This window comes from Pteropus medius, unplaced genomic scaffold, assembly GCF_902729225.1.
Source record: "Pteropus medius unplaced genomic scaffold, Ma_sr-lr_union100, whole genome shotgun sequence".
In the NCBI taxonomy this organism is placed as follows: Eukaryota; Metazoa; Chordata; class Mammalia; order Chiroptera; family Pteropodidae; genus Pteropus; species Pteropus medius.
The window spans coordinates 3520054-3544901 of record NW_024350926.1 but is presented as its reverse complement, the minus strand read 5'-3'; the positions used below and the strand labels follow the sequence as shown (position 1 = coordinate 3544901).

Below are 24848 nucleotides of genomic sequence, written 5' to 3'. Positions count from 1 at the left end.
TTTGGAGTAAAATAAGAGTAATTTTTAAAAAGTAGGTTTTAAACATTTCTTACCACTTGGGCAATATATGTTTTTTGTTTTTTTTGTTTGTATTTTTTGACATTTTTTTTGTTTGTAACTTTTGTTTGTTTGTTTTTTGTTGTGTTTGTTTGTACCTTTTCACCCCCGTCCCTCATTTCGCCTGCTCCTGCCTCTGGCATCCACTAGTCTGTTCTCTGCTCTCTTCTCTTTTCAGATTCCACATATAAGTGAGATCACGTGGCATTTGTCTTTGTCTGACTTACTTGATTTAGCATAATGCTCTCGAGGTTCATCCATGTTGTTGCATATGGCAGGATTTCTTTCTTTTTTTCTTTATGGCTGAATAATATATCATTGTGTGTGTGCGTGTGCGTGTGTATGTATGTATCACATTTCTTTATCCATTCATCCACCGATGGACACTTAGGTAATTTCCATATCTTGGCTACTGTAAATAATGCTGCGATAAACATGGGGGTGCATAGGCTTTTTGAGACATTTTAGTTTTTAACCAACCAGACAGTATTCTGCAGATGTAAAGATATGATTGTCTATTTGTCACCTGACACAGAGATTAAGTGCCTGAGCGAACATACCAGAGTAGACCAGAGTAGGACAAGAAGAGCACGGAACACAAAGAAGAAGATGAGCAGAACCTGAAAGAAAAAGAGATAATATGCTGGACCAGGAAGGAAACTGTTAAACACGATTCCCTAGTGACTTAGTCAACTGCTAGTGAAGGTTAATCGAAATTAATGCCAAAACTCCATTAACAATATATAGTGAGCTTCAGTTGCTTATGTTAGTTATTTAATAGTGAGTACACTCTCATTTCAAAATTCAGTCATTTTCACTTTAATCTTTTGTTGACTTTTAAATAAAATCTAAGGCAAAATGCCCCTCTAGAGAATGTTATGAATACATATGTGGGCTGCAGGAAGATCCTGTCTAAATCACAGCCATAATTCTCATGTTCGGCATGGGTTAGGCAGGAAAGTAATGGCCTACAGACTGTTACCCCAACACAGCCTTTTCAGGATTGGTTATATACATGTCACTGTATTGCGATACTATAATATTTGCAATCTAATGCCATCATCGCATAGTTATTATGAGATTTACAAGAAGGAGCAACTTCCCCTGGTAAAGGCTAACAGAATAATCCATTTCAAATAAGGCAGAAAAAAAAAAGGCATGGAGAGTGTTCTTTCAATAGCAGTGGAAGACAACCAGTTTGCAAAACAAATTCCAGTTCCACAGGGCACAGAGGAAAGATCTGGAAAATACATCAACAGTGGCTAAGAAGACAAATACATGAGAAGATTTTATTTTGATAGGGGCAGCAGGGCAAGGCGGAGTGGCCAAGGATAACAGGGATAAAAGACAGGATAAAGTGATCTCAAGTTTCTCGACTGAACTTCGGCATCATGTTGTTCTCGTGTGGCAGCTGACAGGTACCCTGCCTTACACGCACGGCTTCCCTCTGTGAGCTGGGAAAATAAGCAGGGAGGCCGGGAGTAGCTTGTTATTTCCCAAACTTGTGGGATGTAAAAAATGAAGCAGTTTTTGCAGGGGAGAGAACAAACAACCAAGAGAGTAGCCATAAAATCTAGAAATAAAGGTGATTTATTCATAGATTAGAACTCTCTTCTCGAATGCTACAGGTACAGGTTGATTCAGTGAAAAACAGCGACACAAATCACTGAGGCAACGTACCATGTGCATGTGTAGGGATGGAGGTAAATGCTGCATTAGAGCACCAAGTTCACTGCGACTCTAACTGAACTGTCATTACCGCAGAGGGACGACACAGCGAACATAAGAAACATCACTGAACATATCACATTTGGTTGCGTGTATCAACAAATCATTTATCGCACACAGTTCCCATGTTTCTAATAACAGCCTCCCTGAATAATCAGAAGATGGAGATTGAGGTGTGGCCATTTCTCAAGTGATCTTCAAAAGTCACTTCACCTTTTTGAATTAAGTTCATTCATTCATTCATTTCATTCAGTGTATATTAAATAAATAAATAGGGAATGTATAAATATTTATTAAATAAGTGTGTTGAACACTTACAATGTAAAACAGGAATATTAAGACTAAATTTTCCCTAATAGGTTAATTTTGAGAATCAAATATGTGGAAGTAATTTATAAATTACAAAGCCTTTATAATGAGTAAAAACTTCTTGAAAATTATTTTAAATGTCAACTAATGGGTAATCCTTTGTGTCCTAATATGAAGGATAAAGTCATATGGCACTTATGTTTAAGAATATCAAGTAAAGCTGTTTTAGGTCAGAGAATGCTTAATTATTCTAAAGCTGATATAGAGTTCTGGGGTATTTAGTCAACATTTCAAAACAAGTCATTCTGAAGAAATCTGGCAGCAGGTTTTGAACAGTTGTTCTATTTAAATAGTTTACTCTCAGATTGAAAACATATTTAATGTAATTACTAAATGTTATTTATTTTATTCTGTCAAAATTTTAATTTTTATGTTTATCATTTATGCCTCCCTTAATTTTCTGGATGACTTTGCCTGTAGATAATAATTTGGAGCACAGTGTAAATATAACTAAATCAAGTTGAAGTTTATATTAAAAGCAGATTTCCTACCCAAATATATTACTGCATGTTTCTTTATCTGTCACTTTTCCTTATTTTCATGTTTTATAGTGTTTTCTTTACGATACAAACTCAGTGCTCAGTGAAATAATTCCTCTCTTGATACTATCTACACACACATTCTTTCCTCCTCCCTCCTTTTTTAGCTTCTAGAGAGGGAATGACATATCAGAAGAGAATATATGACCTTGGATTAAGTGAGAATGTAAACTGCACTTATTAATTGTGTATCCTTGGAAAAGGATATTTAATGAATGTGATACTGTAGAATCAGAGTAATATCACCCACACATTAAGCTGTCATGGCAATAAAAGGAGATACTACAAAAATGTAATAAATGTCATTCATCTTCCATTTCCTCCTCTTTTTAGACATGCATGTGTTTCTACGTAACCTTAAAATGTCAATTACTCATAATAGGCTTTAAGGAAAAAAGGGAATGCTATAATTCTAAATATATCCCCTTCCGAATCGACTCTGTAGCTCTGTTTTATATTAGGCTATGGGATAAATTTCCCAATTTATTGTTAATATCAATTAGGATATATGCTAACTCTCTCAATGAGAATGGTTTATTATGCCACATTTTTGAAGTTCTGTGCTTAAAACATTGATTTTTTTTCCCCACCTAGTTTGAGAAAAGTAAGTACTTAAGTCTAAAGGAGGAGGGAAAAGGAGAATGAAACAACACAGCAGGCTGGGATCGATGTGGCATGGCTGCAGGTTCCCCAGTTAGTAGACACACATAAGAGCGTTTCATAAGATGGCGATAACCCCCCACGAGCCTGCTCAAGGGAGACACCACTCTTTTTGTGCCAAATAAGGACTATATAATCCTCTTTTCATCTGAAGTGCCAAGGCATATTAGAGGCAGCAAGCTGAATGCAAAAACCATAGAATAGTTAAGAACTAAAACACAATGACTTCACAAATGGAAAGATAAATCATTCCCGGTTGGTACGTAAAAGGCAGAAGGAAAAGTCAGTCAGCGTTTGGCAGAGCACCTCGGAGCAGGGCATTCTTTTCGTTCCCAGATAGTGAATGCATCTCCGAGGGTTAAAATCTGAAGACTGAGCACCCACGGGTGCACCTGAGTGGGAGCCCTTTCTCCGCAATTTACCAGCCTGAAGCAGGGACTCAGATGAGTCTCTTGAGTCTCAGGTTTTCACAGCTTCTAGAAAAAGACAACTGGCCTCACACCGGCATAATTAAATGACACGTGTATGCCCACAATGAAAAAGTGAGTCCATTAGTAATCTGCGTGAGAACCTAACACGAGTCTGGGAACTCCTCGCGGGAGTTAGAACACAGCATCATTAATAACACTGGCAAAGGGAAATGCAAGCCTAATAAGAAGTGAGAGACAGAAGTCCTCGCGGGATAGATTAAAACTAAATATTTTTGTTAACTTTTTTGCATCAATAGAAACCATTTTTATGTTGTATTGCTAAGCCTAAAAGGAAGGACTTAGAATTAACCAATATTTACCAAGCACATACTATGTGTCTGACACTATGTTTGGCACAAATTAAAGTGACGAAAAAGTAAATCTTTTCTTACTCTACTAAAAAAAAAAAAAAATGCAATAATCTGAAAGTGTGCTGATTCTGCCCAAATCTGTTGAAATATATTGAAGTGAGAGATTTATAATCTAGTAATAGTTGGGTAAATTATTCAGATAAGGCATCTCACTAAAAGCATGTACAATAGTTGGACAAAATATTTTTAAAAGCCTATGTCAAAACATCAGACACCTTTCAAAACAATAAAATATTAAGTGGCCAATATACAGGAGAATAAGAAAATAAACAGAAATGAGCATAAAATTTGGGAACATGTTTTCTCTAAAGGTACCTACCAGTTACAGAAGAAAATCCTCAGAGGCTGACAATCTGAAGAAGGATTGCAAAAGACTCCTAGGCTGACAGGACAAGAATTGGAGCTCCATCGTTATTGGGGAGGGTGACCCAAATTAAGTCCCTAGGTTTGGGGTTGCTATTCTGAAGGGCCACGCTGTATAAGAGGACTAACCCAAAATGTAAATATGCCAGCCCTCTCAATGAATGAAGACCACTTAAAATCTTTTCAAAATCTTGTTGAATTTCAAATAACCTAGGATTGCTAGTACCCCAATATCTCTTTCAGAAACAAAGTAAAATCTCTGGAAGAAGTTAACATCATCCTAGGCCTCAAATTATCTCTGTAATTTTTCATATACACTTTCAACAGTTAATCAAAAATAAGCAGACATATGTGGTGACAAGACCATGTGATCAAAAGCCAAGAAAAACAACAGAGAATAGAAACAGACACACAGAATTAGATGATGAACACCAAATAATAATAATAATAATAATAATAATAATAATTTAGGAAGGACATGGCAGATCTGAACAACATAAGTAAACAACTTTACTGAATGAACACATCAAGAAAACCACTCAACACCATAAAATATACATTACTCATTTTTTTCAAGCACTGGGTACTTCTAAATATTTGTTCAAAACTGGCTTTACACTGGGTCATTTAAGTAAGTCTCAACATATTTCAAATGATTTTAACTATCCATACAGAGCTTGTTTTTTGATCCTAATGAATATAAGATGAAAATAAAACTAGACTTAGAGAAAACATTTAAACCTTCAATAATCCATATTATCAGAAAAGAATAAAAGCTAAAAATCAGTGAGGCAGGGAACCACCTTGTACAACATATTTTTTCTTTCTTTTCCTCCCTCCCTCCTGTCTTCCCTCCCTCTCTTTCTCCCTCTCTCATCATCTCTTAGTGTATATACAAAACTTTAAATACAAAAAAAAAAAAAAGCTCTGCAAATATCACACTTAATGGGTACATTACTGAAATCTTTCCTTTGTAGATCAGGAAGGAGACCAAAATTCTCACCATAACCAAGATATTCTAAACCTTAGTATTTAAAATACATTAATATGTAGTTAAGTACACAGAAAAGCAAAGAAAGAAATACCTATAAGATAATGCCTATCTTTTTGCCAATGGCGATGAGTGATTACATAAGAAAGTAGTTTTGAGGGCTGGCTTTTTCTTAAACTTTCATAATGGTTAATGGGTATTTTACTTTGCCATTTTTTAACTTAATTAAACATATATTTTTTTGTAATTTTCTGCACGTGTATTATATTTCATTTCACAATTTTAAAATGTTGAAAATGTTCCTTATTTTCAAATAGTTTACAATAGGGTTTTTATGTTTATGAATATGTATTAAAAAATTTCTATAGAGAATTTTGTTCTGGTACTTCATGAAAGGTTTAATCTGTCATACAGCAAATGGTTTTTTGAAAACCACCAATAAGATCTTCAGTGTATCTCCAGTGATGCTGAATCTAGTTCAGAAATAATTGTAATCTAAAAAAACATATTTGAGTCCACTAAAAATTGACCAAATTCCTTCAGTTTTGTTAAAGCATTTTCTCATTTAAAACTCTATGTATTGAAACTTCACAATTAAGAACCAAATTTTCCATCTTCAAAACTTTGCAGCTATTTCATACATGTTCATCTTTTTCCCTTAATCAAAATGTTCTTGAGAACAGAGACCAGATCTTACTTATTCTGTACTTTTCATAGTATCTTAACTAGAGATTTAATATGTAAGCACTAAATAATATGCTTTTATGAATCAAATCAGACACAAGAATTTTAGAAACATCTTTTAAGAAATATACTACTACTTTCCTCAATCACTATATTAAAACTAAAATTATCCTTTAATTCCATATAGAATTTTAAAACTGGGTTGAAATTTGGCAATTCGTCTAATAAACTTTAAAAATATGCATCATGAATATCTGTAAAGATTAATAATCAAAGATATTCCTCATAGTATTATTTTAAATGATTTTAAAACTTAGATAATTATATATTCAACTGTGGAAAAATAATTACATAAATTTTGGTACATTCGGATAATGAAATACTATGCATTTATTTTTTAAAACATATTATAAATATTATATATCATAAATATTTGACAATGTGGAAAATATTTTCAATGTAATGTGAAACTCATTTTACAAAACTGTACATAGGATGTATATCATCATATATTATTATGTAGATAATTGTACAGATGAGTTCAGGTGTGTTATGTGTGTGTGTGCATGCCTGTATGAGAGAATGTACATGAAAAAAAAAATTGGGGGGGTGGGGTGGAAATCACCAAAATAATAAAAGAACTTTTTCAAGTAGTGATATATATAATTTTTGTTTTATTATTATTTTTTTTTCAGTAGATAGATTGAGTTGAGTATTAAGTAAATGTCATTAGACAAAACCAATTTACATTAAGCTCCAAATGTAAAATTTGGTAGATTTTATCTTATTAACACTATAGAACATGTCTGTGAAAGAGATGGCTGGAAATCAGAAAGGATTCAGGAGCTGGTAACATTTTAGACAGTATGACAATGCGAACAGAAAAACCTTGAGCAGCCAAGGGAGATCATTTTGGCTAACAAGGAAGTCCCTGATCCTACCAGGGAGCAGAGATAGCTACCTTACATTCTCACCAGGGCAGAACTAGAACATAGATAAGTAAAACAAGCTGGTAGGACACCTCAGGAAGTAGTGAGGACTATGGTACGGGAGGAGATGTTTGTCATCGACCGCTACTCACCTTAAGGTAGCTGTTGCTAGGAAACAAGTCTAGCATGAGCATAGCTTTTGTTTTTCAAAGAGATGAATATCTGCATTTTTTTCACTAGATATCCTCTAATTTTTAAACATTAGCTTAAGTTTCTTTTTTATGTTAAAATATTGTCCTAGCCAAACAAAAGCATGTCTACAGGTAGATCCAGCCCATGGGCTACTAGCTCATAGTCTCTTGGCTTTAAATATTATTACATAGGGATAAACAATCACTTAGTGTCCTCTGAAAACACAGACTTAGATATGAAGTTGAGTGCAAAGACAGGCTTTTAACAAAAGCAGTAAGCCATTTCAAAACAGCATAGTGTTTTTCGAGAGTTATACCTAAAATCAAGAAGAATATCTAAACGAGAAGAGTGCAAACACTGTCTCATGGCCAGTAAACTGCCCTGATAGTCCTTCTCTAGATAGACATTTATTTTTTGGCCAAAGATGCCCAATCTGACTTCTTTCTTTTGGGTCTACAACATGAACGCTGTACAAAAATGAAGCCAGTCAGAGAAGAAAAGCAGAAGGTGCTAACTTCTGTAGAAATTTTCTTTGCTCCTCACCTTTGATCAACTAAACAGCTGAAGAGCTGTGAAGGTCACTGTCACCCCTTTGGGCTTCAGTTTCCATACTTATAAAATTAATGACATTCAAGATATTTCCCTTCTCTGAAATTACAAGTCTGTGAGCCTGCCCACACTGTGAGAAGGCAGTTACCCACACAAAATTCACAACCTCTTTATAGAAAATGGTCATGTATACTTTATTTTATTTTTAAATATAAATTACATGTACTTAAAATGTAGAACATGATGATTTGATATACACATATATAATGAAATGACTACTACGGTCAAGCTAATTAACATATCTCCTTATAATATCTTGTGTGTGTGTGTGTGTGCGCGCGCGCGCGCGTGCGTGTGTGGTGAGAGCACCTGAAATCTATTCTCTCGGCAAATTTCCAGAACGTAATAGCTAAAATTAACCATAGTCATGATGCTATTCATTTGGTGTCTAGACTTTTTCATCCTACACAACTATTCAGCCTTTGACAAATATCTAACCATTCCCCCCACCTTCCTGCCCTAGTAACCAGAGTTCTGCTCTGCTGCTATATATTTGACTTGTTTAGATTCCGCATGTAAGTGAAATCATGCAGCTTTTTTCCTTCCTGTATCTGGCTAATTTCACTTAGTATAATGTCCTCTAATAACCCATGTTGTTGCAAATGGCCAGATCTCCTTCTTTTTAAAACCTGGTTAATGTTTCATTATATATATAATAAGTATCTCACAATTTCTTTATCCATTCATCTGCTGACAGACATTTAAGTTGCTTCTATATTTTGGCGATTGTGAAAACTGCTCCAATGAACATGGGAGCACAGACATCTCTTTGAGGTACTGATTTCATATCCTTCAGGTATATACCCAGAAGAGGGATTACTGGATCATGTGGTAGTTTTATTTTTAGTTTTTTGAAAAACATTCCTACGTTATATTTTCCATAATGGCTGTACCAATGTACATTCCCAGCAATAACATTTAAGTGTTCTTTTTTCTCCCACATCCTTGCCAACACTGGTTATCTTTCATCTTTTTGATAATCACCTCACTCCTAAGAGGTCTGATATGATATTTCATTATGGTTTTGATTGCTTTTCCCTGACTATTAATGATGCTGGGTACTTTTTCGTGTACTTGTTGGCCATCTGAATGTCCTTGAAAAATGTCTATTAAGGTCTTTGCCCATTTTAAAATCAGGTTATTTGTTTTGGTTGTTTTTTTTTTTTTTTTTTGCTATTGAGTTGTATCAGTTTCTTATATATTTAATATTTATCAGATATATGGTTTAATCAAAACTCTCAATAAAATAGGTATGAAAGGAAATTTCCTCACCACAATAAGGGCTATTTATAAAAATCCCACAGGTAACATAGTAATCAGTGGAAAAAACTGAAAGCTTTTTCTTTATGATCTAGTACAAAGCAAGGATGCCCTCCCCCACTACTACATAGTATTGGAAGTACTGGCAAGAGCTACCGGACAAGAAGAAAAAATAAAAGTCATCCAAATCAGAAAGGAAGAAGTCAAATTATCACTGCAAATGACGCGAAAACCTTAACATCTAGATACACACACGTAAACACGTTAGAATAATCAAATTCGGTAAAGCTGCAGTATACAAAAGTACCATACAAAAATTAGTTGCATTTCTTTACACTAACAATGCTCTATCAAAAAAAGAAATAAAAAAAAGATCCCATTACCAATCGCATCAAAAAGAAAACATATTTAGGAATAAATTTAATAAAGAGCGTGAAAGATCTGTAGACTGAAAACTATAACACATTGATGAAAGAAACTGAAGACACAAATAAATGGAAAGAAATCCCATATTCATAGTAGAATAATTATTATTGCAAAAATGTCCATCCAGATAAAGCGATATGATTCAACACAGTCCCTTAAAAATACCATTAACAAAATTTTTAATGGTATTTTTCACAGAAAGAGAAAACAATTTTAAAATTCTTATGCAACCACCAAAGACTCTAAAGAGCCAAGTAATCTTAAGAACAGGATTAAAAGCATCATACTTCCAAAATTATCTTACAAAGCTATAGTAATCGAAATAGTATAGTAATGGTATAAAAATAGACACGTGGACCAGTGCAACAGAATAGAGAGCCCAGAAATAAACCCAAGCATATACGATCAACTAATTTTCTACCAGGGCACTAAGACTGCACAATGGGGAACACATAGTCTGTTCAATAAATGGTGCTGGGAAAACTGAGTGTCCACATGCAAATGAATGAAACTGGACCCCTACCTCACTGCAGACACAAAAATCAACTCAAAATGTTTCTAAAGACTTAAATGTAAGACCTAAAATTATAAATCTCTTAAAGGAAAAATAAAAAAACGCTCCTTGACATTGGTCTTGGCAATGATTTTTTGGACATGATATCAAAAGCTCAGGCAACGGAAGCAAAAATAAACAGTACATCAAAATTAAAAAGCTTCTGCATAGCAAAGGAATCAATCGACACAATGAAAAGGCAACGTATAGACTGGGAGATATTTGCAAATTATATTTCTGATAAGGGGTTAATATCAAATATATATAAATCATGTGCTTTGAGACTTCTTTAGGTAAGAGCTTACTCTAAAACTGACTATGTTTTATAGAATGAAATAAACTAGAGTTGAGTATATTTACTGTTATTTAATTGATAGATTTATAATCACACCCAATAACAAGAAAATTTTAAGAAGTGCTTTCACAGTAAGTTATTCTCCTCCTATAAGTTAGGTCGCATTACTGGTCCATGTTTATCTTCTTTGCCTAGTGAAGAAGATAGTTTTATAAAAACTATTTATTTTATTGGCCTTTTTTATATGACTTGTCATAGGGAGATGATCTGTTTGAAATGATTAGTACATAGGTAGTTTTAAAACTTGATTTCTTTTCATCACGTTAAGAAATATGTAAATGGCCAAACACCTGGGCCTCCTTACCTTTTGAGTCAGTGTTCCCCAAAGCTATGGATATGAAGATTCTTCTCAGAGTTCCTCTCTATGTAAAGATTTCCCCACTGTCTACTTTATCAATTCACATTTCTTATCTTTAAAATTTGGACCCTCTGTTTTTTTCATGACATACCTTTCTAGACTTATTTCTCTCTAATTTCCTGAAAGTAACCAGTGTCTTCTCCAAACAGTATTAACTGCTATGTTCCTTAGGCCACTGAACAAAACCAATGCTCTTCCTGTCTTTGTGTCCTTGCCCAAGCTGTTATTCTTGCTATAAGACTTTCTTGTCCAACCCTGCCCTTCAAAATTCTACCCATCTCTCAGTTCAGACACTACTTTCTTCATGAAGATCTCTCTAGTCCCATGTTCTTACTGTCCGATCCATGTGATATTTCTCTCCTTTGGTTTCCTTAACATTCTATTTACTGCTTGAGAAATAGTATGCCTCGTGCCACATACGCTTATGCACTTCTCTGTAACTTACTAGAGAAAAGAGATTATATCTTTTTTTTTTTTTTGCATCTCCCATGCCATAGAGCTCAACACATGGCAGCTTCTCATTATAAGTATGTTGACTTGTCTAGATCCATAAATATGACTGTTCTAAGGAGATAATTGGACCTGGGGAGCATATGGAAGTTATTGGAAAATCTTAACTAAGTTTGTGTTTTTGGACACAAATGTCCAGATCCATTTAATTGGTGAGGTAAAGCAGGTCAATATTGCAAAAAAAAAAAAAACCCAGGGAAATCATGGAACAATTTGGCTGATGGGAACATGTTCGAGTTTTTGCGGTAACCGAAAATAAACACAACACAATTCATAGAGAACAAACAAACAGGCTTCCCTTGCAGCCAGCCAATACGTTCTTCTCATTTGTGAAAGGTATCTCATCCAATTCAGGCTGCCCTCTACGCTAAATCCATCAAGGTTAAGAATTAACTAGATTTTGCTTCATTTTGTATTCATTCTTTTATTTTGTAGTTTTAGGCCACACTTAAAGCAAATATAAGAATATTCCAAGACAAAGAGAAAGTGTTTAGCAAAGGTATTAGAACATATACCACTCGTTTATACCTTTGATTTTTTACAATCACAAAAAATTGGAACTTATATCTCCTATTTTTAATTTTAAAGAATTTGACTTCATATAATACTCTGATCCAAAGAATTCTGCATTCCAAAAGAACAGTTCAGCTGTCTTGTTTCTCACATATAGCCTTCTCTGATACATGTTATAAAATTTCTGACTCCTATTGCATGTGACAAGGAAGTTTTCATAAATAAAGCAGGTAGTTTGAGGCATGCGATCTTATATTGCTGAGCATCCTGACACATTTTTTCATTACAGTTTATAACAGTTTATTTGGTGAGATTATGTTTATATGTTATTAAATGCTATCGTTTAAACTTTTTCTAGCAGCTTAGAAATCAATTGAACCATTCATAATATCAGATTTTTACCACGGACATGGGGAAACATTTCAAAGTAAGAATGTCACATGAATAATTGAGGAATTTGGCTTCTAGAAACTGAAAAAAGATATTTATAACCAAAATAATTCTCTACAATTAGTATTATAATGAAAAATTACAATCTGATATTAGAATGTTTTGCTTCTAACAGCTAATTAACAGTAATTATTGAATTACCTTTCTATTTATTGGTTAAAGATCAATCCTTAAATATTTTGATGATAACAGATACCAAACATGCAAATGCTGATATACCTAATTTCGAAGATTTATTGCCTGGTATGAGTTCAGATGTCCTGAACTTCTTAGGAGAAGCTTTAGAATTTTCTGAACACTCATAGAGGATTGAATGTGAAAAGTGAGATTAAAAACTGTCGAGATTTCTTTTGGTCTGCAAAAATAACTACAGTTTGCCAAAAAATTTGTCTTTTTTACATAAAGATCTTGCCTTTCCAGTTATCCTTGTGCTATTTTTATTGTATTACTATTATTGTTTTATTCTTGGTTGTGTCCAGTGTGTGTATATCTCTTCTCTACAAATACATGTGTTGTGTGGGATAAAACAGTTGACTTTTAAATAAGAACAAAATATCTCAGTCCCAGCTCACTCATCTCTTGAGGTATGCAGTCCCTAGTTCTGAGACCACAACCCTAGTACTAGCAAAGGTTAGCATTAAAATCTGAGAGTTACAAGTCTCATAGAGCCTTGACTCCTACCTCACCTAACTGGCTATTAATTCATTTTGGTGTTTATGCTTTTCACAGTCCACTACTTCCCAGCGTAACCCTTCTGCCCTTTCATCTGATAGGCCTCATCTTGCACCCGGCAAGATAATCAGCTATGGTATATCACCACTGCCGCAAGCATTGCTCAAATACAAATCCTGGGAGACTACCTGGAAAGAAATACCCTGACAGTAGGTTAAAGAGAACAAAGATTTGTCTCAATGTAGAAAGCCTGGCCGTATCCTGGGGAGAGAGGAAAATCCTGTGGTCAAACTACTACCCCAAGCACGTTGGCTCTCAAGAGTCACGGCATAGACTGTGACACCCCCCAGTAAGGGGACTGTAGGGACGTCATGAGTGAAAGATGAAGCAATGGGGGTGAACGCCACTGAGCCCATACAAGAAACCTAGATTCTACTCCTCCCTTGGCTACTAACTTGGTGACATCAATGAGCCTACAATCTCTTGGTGCATCAATTTCCTCTTCACACTGGAAAGAACTAGTATTGAAAGGATTAGAATAGATTAGCAGTTCCTAAAATCCCACTGTTCTTCCAGTAGTTAACAGACATTCTGCAAATTATAGCCATTTTAAAAACAGGAGTTAATAGGCATTCTTCAAAAATAAGTAAATAAAAACAAAACAAAAAACTGGGGTAACCACAGTCAAGCAGATCTTGCTATAGGACTACTCGGTGACTTTAGTACGTAAATACTTTAGAAAACACAGTATAGTATTTCTTCAAGTGGACAATGGATAATATTTCCCCCCATTTTAAGCCAGGATGCTGATTACACTTGATCTGTCCATTTAAAAATATAGAGCAGCTTTGCTTCTCTTGAAAAGTTGCTATATTTATGGTACGTCTTACAATTTGAGTCTCTCATACATAATTATATGCAGAATTTCCCCAAACTTATTTTACCACAAAATTGCTTTTCGATAGCTTTTCAAAGAAGCAGATATTGTCTGGTTCTACAGTTCATTACAAAGATATCATACTGCCACTCCCCAAAGAGAAAACTAGGCTGATGAAATCAAAGGGAATAGGAGAGGAGATGCACTTCTGGAATGGGAGACCTCCAAGAATCTGCTCCTCTGTAGGAGCAATGAGAACTCTGGAAAAAATCCAAAATCAACTTTTTTTAGAACTCTGAAAATTAACCCAAAACTTGCAACAATCCGTAGAACATTTATTAAAGAAAAGCAGCAGGCTCTCAATAAGAACCGTGAGCTATGTGTTGCTTAAATTACTCAATATCAGCACCCTTCTCTCCAGCTCTGTAGGAGCCTTGAAAATCAGCTGCCTCACAATAACTGTAGCTATGAAACAGGAGCCTAGCATCTATCAGAGGGGAAGAACCTGGTCAAGTTCCCCTCAAATGTCCCATATCTAGAACATTGTCACTGTTTGACCAAATGGTAACTGCCTGGAAAATCCTCACCTGAATGTTTTTTCGTTAGACCTGAATTAAAGCTCACACAGTGAGAAACCCTGTCTCTATTAATCTGTCAAAAACACTCAGGGGCAATAGTTTTACATAGTAGCTGCCTCAGGCAGTGATACCAGTTGGAGCAAACAAGAGCCTTACCAAAAAAAAAAAAAAAAATTAAAAAGAAAATCTGGTGAATAAGATGTTTATAGATGCTTTCAAAAGCTCTGACATACTCTTGGGGACCTAGAAGGCCACACACACAGATGCAGAGCTATACAACTGCTCAGGAAAGACCTGATAAGGCCCTGGGTCACCTCTGGCTGACCTAAAGGCTCCATGTAAGCAGAGCTGTAACCTGCTGGAGCATTCATGGCATGCTTTGATGCCCTACCCAATCAGTAGCTGGATACTGAGCTATGGAGCAGAGACTTCGGTGGCTGCACACAATAAATAATATAGTCTTTACAGAATTAGTTCAGAAAAATCACTAAACAAACAGCAGCAACAATAAATCCGGGGTAGCCGTCCAATTTCTAGACTTGTCACATTATATTATATTAAATGTCCAGTTTTAAACAAATAAAAAAATAAATGACATGATTCATAAATCATCATATCACACATGCTAGTATACATGAAAGTACGGTCCATCGACAGGAAAAAAAAAGCAGTGAACAGAAACTCTCCCCAAGGATGCTTAAATAATAGACTTACTAGACAAAGATTTTTAATCAACTATGATAAATATAGTCAAAGAACTAAATGAAATCATGTCAAATAAATTAAAAGAACATATGAGAATGAACTTCAGCCAAATGGAGATGATCAGTAAAATATACAAAACATAAGGAGAACAAAATAGAAATTCTGGAGTTAAAATGAAAAATTCACTAGAAGATCTTAACAGCAGACATTAGCTGCATAAGAAAAACTCAAAGAACTTACTATAGGTCAATTGAAATCCAGTCTGAGGAACAGAAAACAAATGAAGAAAAATTAACAGTTCCTCAGAGACTTCATAGGACACCATCACGAATACCAAAATTTACATACTCAGAGTCTCAAAAGGAGAGGCAAGAGAAAAAGGGTCAGAAAGAATATTTGAAGAAATAATGGCTGAAAATCTCACACATTTAATGAAAACATTAATCTACATACCCAAGAAGCTCAAGAAACTTCAATAAGATAAACTCAGTGATATCCAGACTTACATACGCCTCACTTTATCGGAAGACAAAGACCAAGAAAGAATCTTGAAAGCAGAAAAATAACATCATCTACAAAGATTCCTCAGTAATGTTAGGAGCTGACTTCTTATCAGGATCTATAGAAGCTAGAAGTCATTGGAACAACATATTTCTTGAATGTGGTCTAGAATTAGTGACTTGCTTCTAAAGAACTGTAGAAAGGTGAGTTAAACATCACTTTACAGCAGAGAAACTTGAAAACACTATCCAAACACTATCCAAAAAGCAGCCTAGGGAAATGGGGTCCAAGATCTAACAACAATGTGGAGACAGTGCTGAAACCACCACCCTCTGATTCACTGACTTTTCATTCCAGCAATTCTCAGTCTTAGAATAAGCAAAGAACACCTGAGGAGTCTGTTAGGAATGCATAATTCAGAGTCCCATGCACAAAGATTCAGATTCAACAAGTCTAAAGTGGAGTCCAAAAACATGAGTATCAAACAATTATCCCAGGAGATTCAAATATTTGTGATTCAGGTTACATAGTGACTTTGGACCATAATTTGAGAGATCAAAATAAGCATACCCTGATGTAATTTTTTAAACTTGTTATTTATACTTTTATATTAGAAGCAGAGTAAAGAAAAAATATTCTTAATTAAGGGTTCTGCTTATCTTGTTAATAATAAAAGTTTTTAAAACATCCCATGCAATTATTCAAGACACCTTTTCCTTCAAAGGCATTCTTTAATAAAACTTATTTGAGCTAAGTTATTTAAAAATAATGTGATAAAAAATATGCATCGCTACAGAGATCCTGGAATTATTTGGAAACCTTCTGCCATGATAATTTTGTCTCAGGAGAAATTAGAAAATCTCATAAAATTCCCTAGGTATAATTTACAGAAAGCTGAGTCAAGAAACAGGCATTAATGTTGGAATGATGAATCTCGTACTTTCTTCACTAATATATTTGTAGTAAATGAGCCTCTAGACTCACAATGAGATGCTAGATTCACATAGATTTATGTCATTTATTTACTTTTGCTGAGAAAATAAAGAGGTAGATAACTTTTATGTATCTCGCCAGCTGTTTCACACCTGCTGAATACAAGCATCAGTGGAGAGGCCACTGCCTCGATGGCTCCCCCTAACACCTGACCCCGCACCTGAATGTTGGATGCCTCTCTTGAAAAATACTTGCGTCCCCATGCTGCGAGCTTGGCTCCAGTTCTAGCTAGCATTCCATTTCCAGATGGCTCCCATTACTATCTAATTATGTTTAAACTCTGATTTTATTTCAAACAATTTACCACAGTCAAGGGTCAACTCAAGTACAATATTGCTGCAATCGAATAGTTTTGGTTCTAGGTCTATGGTTAGGAGCATTCAAGAATGGCCTTCTCTGAGTGATTGACAGACCATATGGTAAAATCCATGGCTAAACTATAAATCCAATATTAACATTTTAATGCAACTATAAATAATTTTTATAATTATTTGGTCATAATTATTTACTTTGTTAAATTTCCGACTGTCCTGATAAACAAGTTAGAAAGTATCAAAGAAATCTATTCATTCATTCATTTGCTTATTTATTCTTCTGATATTTATTGAGGTCTTATTATGTAACTCAATAGGATAAAGAAAAAGGGTTGAAGAGTTCTGGGGATTTTTATCTCCTTTGTATTAATAAGTGGCTTTCTAGACTTAATTCTGATTGAATACATATGGATTTGAGAGAAAGGAAATAAGTCTGAATTTGGACTTGGGTTAAATACACAATTTTGACTGATTCTTTTCTTGCTCTTAAGTTCTAGTTCATTATCAGTATGGCACACACGTAGAATTAACACACTGTGCATCCTGTAAGGATGCTGTTTACCTGTAAGTCTTGCCCACTTTGGGCACCTGTGTGTTGAATCTAACCGAGTAAAACTAACCCACATATTGTCTTTATACAATACATGCACCCAAACATTAGCTTGAAGGTTTTTTTAAATGCAAAATTTATGAAGTCCTGAAAAGAATTTGGTGAAAATTATTAAATCTGAGCTATGGAATGAGAATTTATGTATATCAAAATGTAAAGAGAGTTGGGGGGGGGTACGACGGATATAAGTTTGCTTGTATTTGTTTTCCTAAAAACCCTGGGCCACTATTCTTTCAAATTTGGGAAATTCTCTTCTTTGTATTCCATGCTGCTCTTCTCCTCGACCATTTTACTTAGGATCCCTTGCATTAAAGATCTTCCAAAATACTCTATTTTTGTACTTGCTCGAAGCACGATCTGCTTCGAGTCTTCCTCAGCTGTTTCCTATAGAAGGCATTGTTTCCCTCCAATAGAATCTGTACAATGTCACCGTACTACTCACCGTATTTCTGAATGTGCCATCTGAGTGACACGTGGCCTCTATCTCACCTAAGTACCCTGACTCCTAGGTCCCTCTCCTAGCTGTGCCCCCTCTGTCCACATAAGCCTGTGGCTACAGAAGTGGGATAAGAACATTTTTAACGCCTTTTAACCTGGAAGAGGAATTTCCTGGATCCCTCTGGTTAGAGAATCATAAAGTTACCCATGTGACACGTTGGGTATCTCTAGTAACTATGGCTCAGGGGAATTATTAATTAATCACTTCACGCCGATTATCACAAGGGCTACATTATCACTTATGATTTAACTTTTTCTCTGCTGGCTACCATTGGTTTAAAAAAAAAAAGGAAACTTTGATAGTTATTATTTTTAAAGTTGATGTTTTTTCTATACAGTCCAGATACCAACCTCTCATCTAGAGTGCTGAACCCAGGTGTCTGACACTGTCAGGGAACCCCTGGAGAGCATGCACTGGGTCATACCAAATTCTGGTAATCCGGTCTTCGCTGTGATTATAATCTAGCCATTTAAATCAAGAGCTGTATATTCTGTCTTAAGTATTATTATAATACTAATATGTTTTGTGAATTTAGAACAGTTTCTATACATAGTCAACCTGTGAACAACCTTGAACTGCGTGGGTGCACTTACATATGGGTTTTTCAATAAATATTGTAAATGTATTTTATCTTCCTTATGATTTTCTTAATAACACTTTCTTTTCTCTAGCTTTCTCTATTGGGAGAATATAATAGGTAATACATATAACATACAATATATGAGTTAATTGACTATTTATGCATTCAGTAAGGCTTCCAGGCAACAGTTGGCTCTTAGTTATGTTTTTTGGGGATCAAACATTAGATGCAAAATTTCAACTGCATGAAGTTCAGTGCCCCAACCCCTACCCTGTTGAAGGGTCAGCTGTATATAAATTAATTCATTTAACTGCTACTGATAATTTCATATATAATAATGAGCTGATCCTAACACACTTTGAATTTTTTTAATAATCACAAGTTATTGCTGATCTAACTCTACAGTATTTATAAAAGATTCCCATTCTACATGGACGTTTTATTTTGTTCTTCAGGAAGAATAATTCCTTCTTTTAAGGTATTACACTTTTCTTCAGAAAGTTGGTTTATGGGCCTCTGCACCACAATTAAGACATCACTGAATCGAGAATTATGTACTACAAGCATAGCTTATCTTTATATGTTCTCCCTACTCAATCTGAGTTTTTTGCAGACACTATTGAACATGAGGAGAAGGATATACCCTCACTATCAATTTCCTCTGGCTAAAAGCAATTTGTCGATCAACAGCAATTTGTCGATCAACAGCCGTGTCTACTCACGTTTCTCTTGTTCTGTTTCCACTCCTTCGCTTTCTGTGTCACTTGGCAAGATCCACGGTTGGTGAACCACCTGCAGTTGCTTTAAAGATTCATCCTGCCAAAGAAAAAAATTCATCTTCTATTAAACTCTAGAATAAACTCATGAATACCGATGTGGGTAAACACTTTAGGCTCCATGAATTACATGTCCAACAAACCACAACAAAAATTTCTTTACAACAAATAGTTCTGGGTTTAAATTCATTTTCATGTCATAGACATGCCTCAAACTCTGAACTCATTTATTTTTGCATTCTCTTTTTAATAAAATTTAATGTCCTCATAAGAAGAAACATCTAGACCATGTTCCTTTCTGAATTAACATTTTTATAGGAATCTCGGCACTTGTTCTTAGAAATATAATAATGAAATATTCAATATAAAATTGCACAAATAGCACCTCTTTGCCATCAAGGTTTCAAAATCCCTTTAATGAGAATAAAGATGAATAGGATTTAGAGAATGTTCTCAACTTCACCCTCCAGAACTACTTCACTACCTCCTTACTCTCTGACCTCCTTATTTTCATTAATACATTTCTCACATATTTCCTTGCTGCTCTGTGCCTTCTGTCACTCATCACCTCCCATCCTGACTGTAGTGACAGCCACCTACGAAGTTTTCTAGGATCAAATTTCATATGCTCCCTGTTTCTCTCCACCAGTTCCCTGCCAAGGTACACCTCTAAAATGTTGTAACCTTATTCATCACCTGTTAGTGCCCTCCTCATGATTCCCAAGATACAATCTAAACTTCTTTTAATAATCTTTCCCTCCAATTAGAGATACTTTCCTTTTTTTTTTAGACAAATACTAACAAATTAAAAATAAAGACTCACAGTAAGATGGGTACTAGACTCATCGGGATGATCACTTCATAAGTTAAAAATACATCTAATAATTATGTTGTATACCCGAAACTAACATAATATTGAATGTCAACTGTAATTGAAAAATAAATTTAAAAAATAAAGGCTCACAACCCCTGATCTCTAAGAAACATGACATAACCAAACATCAAGTGTTTGCTTTGTTTAAAACAACTCCTGTATCAGAGAAATATCCTCTCTACCACCCCTCAGTTGTGATGGTTACCTCTGGAGACGTTTAGCCACGATTTAGAGTTTCAAAAAGGCACAGTTTTCCAGGAGTTTGGGAAGGGCTTAGGAGGTTGAATAGGAGAAGCACAAGGGATATTTTAGGGAGGCAAAACTATTCTGTATGGCATTACGACGATAAATACATTAGGCATTGGTCGAAAGCCATAGCACTTCACACCACAGAGTAAACTTTAATGCATGCAAATGAAAAAGTACGAATGGAACATTAACTCAGTAAAACATGTAGTTTAGAAAGAGCATTAAAATGTTGAGTTGTTGTAATCACGGAGATAGTACAAATATTACTATTAATAGATTGTTTAAAAGTTTTGCTTCGGTTTCCTCTCGAGTACAGCTGGTAACATAATACACCTGTTTGCTTTATCGCTGACAGGACTAGGGTGTCCGAGGTCCAGCCCATCAGACTACTTATCATTCTTTCTGACGGGGTCAAGAAGCTAAAATCTCGAACATTTTTAAAAACAAGAGCTGACATGTCCCTCTTTGCCAACGTATTTTAGAATTTTTCTACGGGACTATTAAACTGGGTCTGAGCATGGTACAAACTCTTTCATCTTCCCAAGGGCAAGTTCTTCGGATTGCTTTTAGAGGAAGTGCCATTCATCCTTTTTCCAAAACACTTTCACCACAAGTATGCAAATGTCCAGGGACTAGGAGTGGTGCAGAACAGTGACATGTGTCATATGGGAAACAGGTGCTAGCCTTGCATCAACATATCGTTTTATTTGCTAACAGAATAAGTGCTTTCTAAACTTCAGCAGTTCTGTTATTCCACATGGATAGCTTATTTTTGGATTCTCGAAATGCAATCAATCAGTAATTTATGTCATGTGTGGCTGTGAAACTGCAGTATATTTAGAGGGAAAAAAATGCTCCTTTGCTCAAATTTTCACCCATGGATGCTTTAATTTTGAGGCAACTAAATATTTCTTTCCCTTTGGTTAAGAATAAAAATAATGCACAAACCATCGGTTTCCATCTTTCAAATAGGATTAATCACTTTCATTTTACTTCTATCATCATCGGATCCCTTAAAACAAGGATCCTTGAAGCATGCTGCATACAAAACAAAATTCCACTTCACTCCAGGCACATTGAACAGACTGCTTCTATGACAGAAAAATTGTAAAAAAGGGATTAAAACATAAGAAGGACGGTAGTAAGTTTGGGAACCTGTAAGTTTGAACTAATAGGATCTGGGAAAAGAAAAGAGAAGGAACAATAATGAATATAGAAAAAATATGGTCGATTGTGAAAAATATTATGAAATAAATATAAGCTGCTAAAATAAATTTATCTGACAAATTTGCTACAGTACACTATGTACTGGGATTGCATTCCACCTAATTTCCTAACTCATTCCATTTGGTGGATTTTACTCCCCAAGGAAAGTGTAAGATAAAGTTGTAAAATGCTTTGAAATGAATGAAAGACTAGTGGTTGCAGTCAATGAAAATTAAGTCATTTTGCTACTTTACCATTCCATTTATCTGATTCGATGGAGGCTCTGAGTTTTTCATTGACTTTGAGCTATTTTAAAACTATGTAATTTATAGAAATTTATAGTAGTACAAATAATTCTTGTCCACGTAAATACAAACTGTGTTCATTTGAATATACTGATAATTACCCCATGGATATTGACAGTTTTGCCAGTTTTTGCATCTATTTATATCTTCATCTTAGCATTCCTTATTTGACTACATATGTGAAGGTTTGAATTGCTCTTTTAATTGGTTGCAACATCTTACTGGTATCCTCCTTAATTAATGAGTTAAAAAAATCTTTAACGTGTGTTCATTTTATATTGGTATGAGAGCCATGATTATACTTAAAAAAAAATTGTTATCCTTTAACAACATACATCAATTCCTAGTGAATATCAATGACAAATAAAGGCTTCCTTGAAAAAATCCTGTTTTGTAGTTAGCTAAATGGACTAAAACTATGGTACTGAATAACGGCTATTTCGATTTTTAAAAAGTAAATCCCTGTGCATGATAAAAAGTGAATTATCTCTCATTATAGGAGAATAAGGTCACACACTCTCCTTCAGAAGTACAGTGGGAACTTCACTGCATTAACAATCACAGAAGACAGCACAAGGGAAAAAGACAAAACTGGCAGAAGTGACTCTGAGATATTATGTCGCATGGAACCGATCCCCTTTTCAGTTCAGATGGTACAGCTGGCAAAACCAGCCTCGACAGATTTGAAAAAGGTCTGCTTGCTTAACATGCTTCTTTTCCTGTCTGACGCACTCCGAGATTGTGAAGCTGCCACATGACACCTTGAGCTAGTTCACACTCCTCTGTGTGTTGCCTCCGGCCTTCACCAGATAACTTCCTGAAGTTGAGAAACTGCTCCAAATTGCTCTTTAAAAAGTTTCAAAAAGCATTAATTTTAGTCTTTAGTTCTTCATAGCTTCTCAACCATTTAAGTTGACAATACGTATCTGATGTATATATATTTAAATTAATATAGTTCTCTAATAATTAGGGGATTTTTAACTGGTATACTATGCTGCTTCTCAGTTATTCCTCTAAGAAATATAATATTTTAGGTTCTCTGCAAAAGGCATATCAAACTCTGAAAGTACTTTATTTTGATAAGTTCTTTTAAATTACATAATTTTGAATAAATACTAATGACTCCAAAAAATAAAATTTTTACATTGTGAAATTCTCTTTCTCCCTTGAGTTATCAAGTGCCTTACATGTAAAAAATGTGTGTTTTTTTTTAACTGTCAGAACTATTTTGAGGATTAAGAAAAGTAGACTATTATAAAATGCCTAGTTTTTTATTTGGTCAAAAATGCAAGCTCTATTCTGGAACAATAATACATTAAATGATAGAAAAAATGGACTAGAAATTCCATTTTAGCTGTACTTTTAGAGAAGACCATATTGTCTCTTAGTTTTGATTTGGGTCTAAACAGAATTGTCTAACTTCATATGGTTATGATTCTGTCTAATTATAAGACTAGAAAAGAGAGACTTTGATCTGCAAAGAATTGTTCAAACTTTAGCAAGAAATGTTAAAATATATTAAAAATGTAAACACGATGGTTTATTTGAATTTTAGTCTGTACTAAATACAAGCAAATGTTTGCTAGCTCCGTTTTAACTTCAATGCTTCTAACATTTATAAATACTGTTCCTTTTTGTTTGCTGATTCCAGTAATATGAGGAAAGAGGGCAAAAGTTAAATAAGAGCATAAGTGAGAAAAAACAAAAATTATCAGGTTTTAGCTTACATTTTTAACATGCTTGCAATGGAGAAGAGTTTGAATACATATTTCCTAAAGACCAAATGAATTAATATCTGCAAAGAGAACTACTTATGTTAATAGTTCATTAATTAAAATTGTACTTACAGTTTTACTTTAAAGGATGATCACTTACTGTTTTTTAAAAAAAAGAGCTAAAAGCTCAATATCAACCAATAGTAGCTCAAAATACCGAGCGACAATGAACCCCTATGAAAGGCGAGGCGTACCTTGGCCAGTTCACACACATTTGTAAACTCAAATTGTAGGTCAGTAACGAATCACGTAAGCTACAGAGATTTCATACCTCCCATCAACCAATACTGTTATTCCTCAGAGTAGATGCATAAACAAAACTCATAAATTTATTAATAAAGTTTTCCTCTACCTATATTACATAAAATTGGTGATTTTCCATGATGTAAGCAGTTACCCTTCAGAAATAACACTGGCAGGACACTTTAAGGCAGTGCTTCGCAGACGTTAGAGAGTTTATGAATCGCGTGGGGATCTTGTTCGAATCCGTATTTTGATCCTCGGGATCTGGTGAGGGTCCCGAGAGTCTGCATTTCTTAGAAACCCCCAGGCGACGACAGCGTTGCTGATCAAAAGACCACACTGGGGAGCAATGCCTTGCCAGCACCTCAGTGAAAAGGTACACATTCTCGACCTTCTTGTCACATGACGTGTTTACGACTGCGTACAACACGCACATTTAGATTGCGCATTCGTAATGATGGAGAAAATAAGGATCTTTTTCTTGGCTAAGAACTATAAACTTAGAAGAAGACATTTTAGAAGTTTTCTGATCTGTATGCAGCCTGCTTTCTGTCCCAGCACCTCAGTGCTAACCTCCCTCCCGGTGCTAGACCTCCACGGGACACATTACAAGGAGCCTCAGGCACCCTTGAATTTGAGTGGGGGTGACCCGCCACCAGAGTCCCTATCAGCGCATGGGGGATGCTGAGCCAAGGGTTAGCGCG

At 35.0% G+C, this 24848-nt stretch overlaps 1 protein-coding gene across 1 annotated transcript in view; it reads right to left on the bottom strand.

Annotated features, from left to right (window-relative positions):
• Positions 1-509: 509 nt before the first annotated feature.
• Positions 510-24848, bottom strand: part of CUNH8orf34 (chromosome unknown C8orf34 homolog) — a 273416-nt gene continuing 249077 nt past the window's right edge. The window contains 2 exon segments of the mRNA XM_039841814.1: positions 510-677; positions 19439-19532. Coding sequence (XP_039697748.1) covers positions 580-677; positions 19439-19532 — 192 coding nt within the window. The 3' untranslated portion in view covers positions 510-579.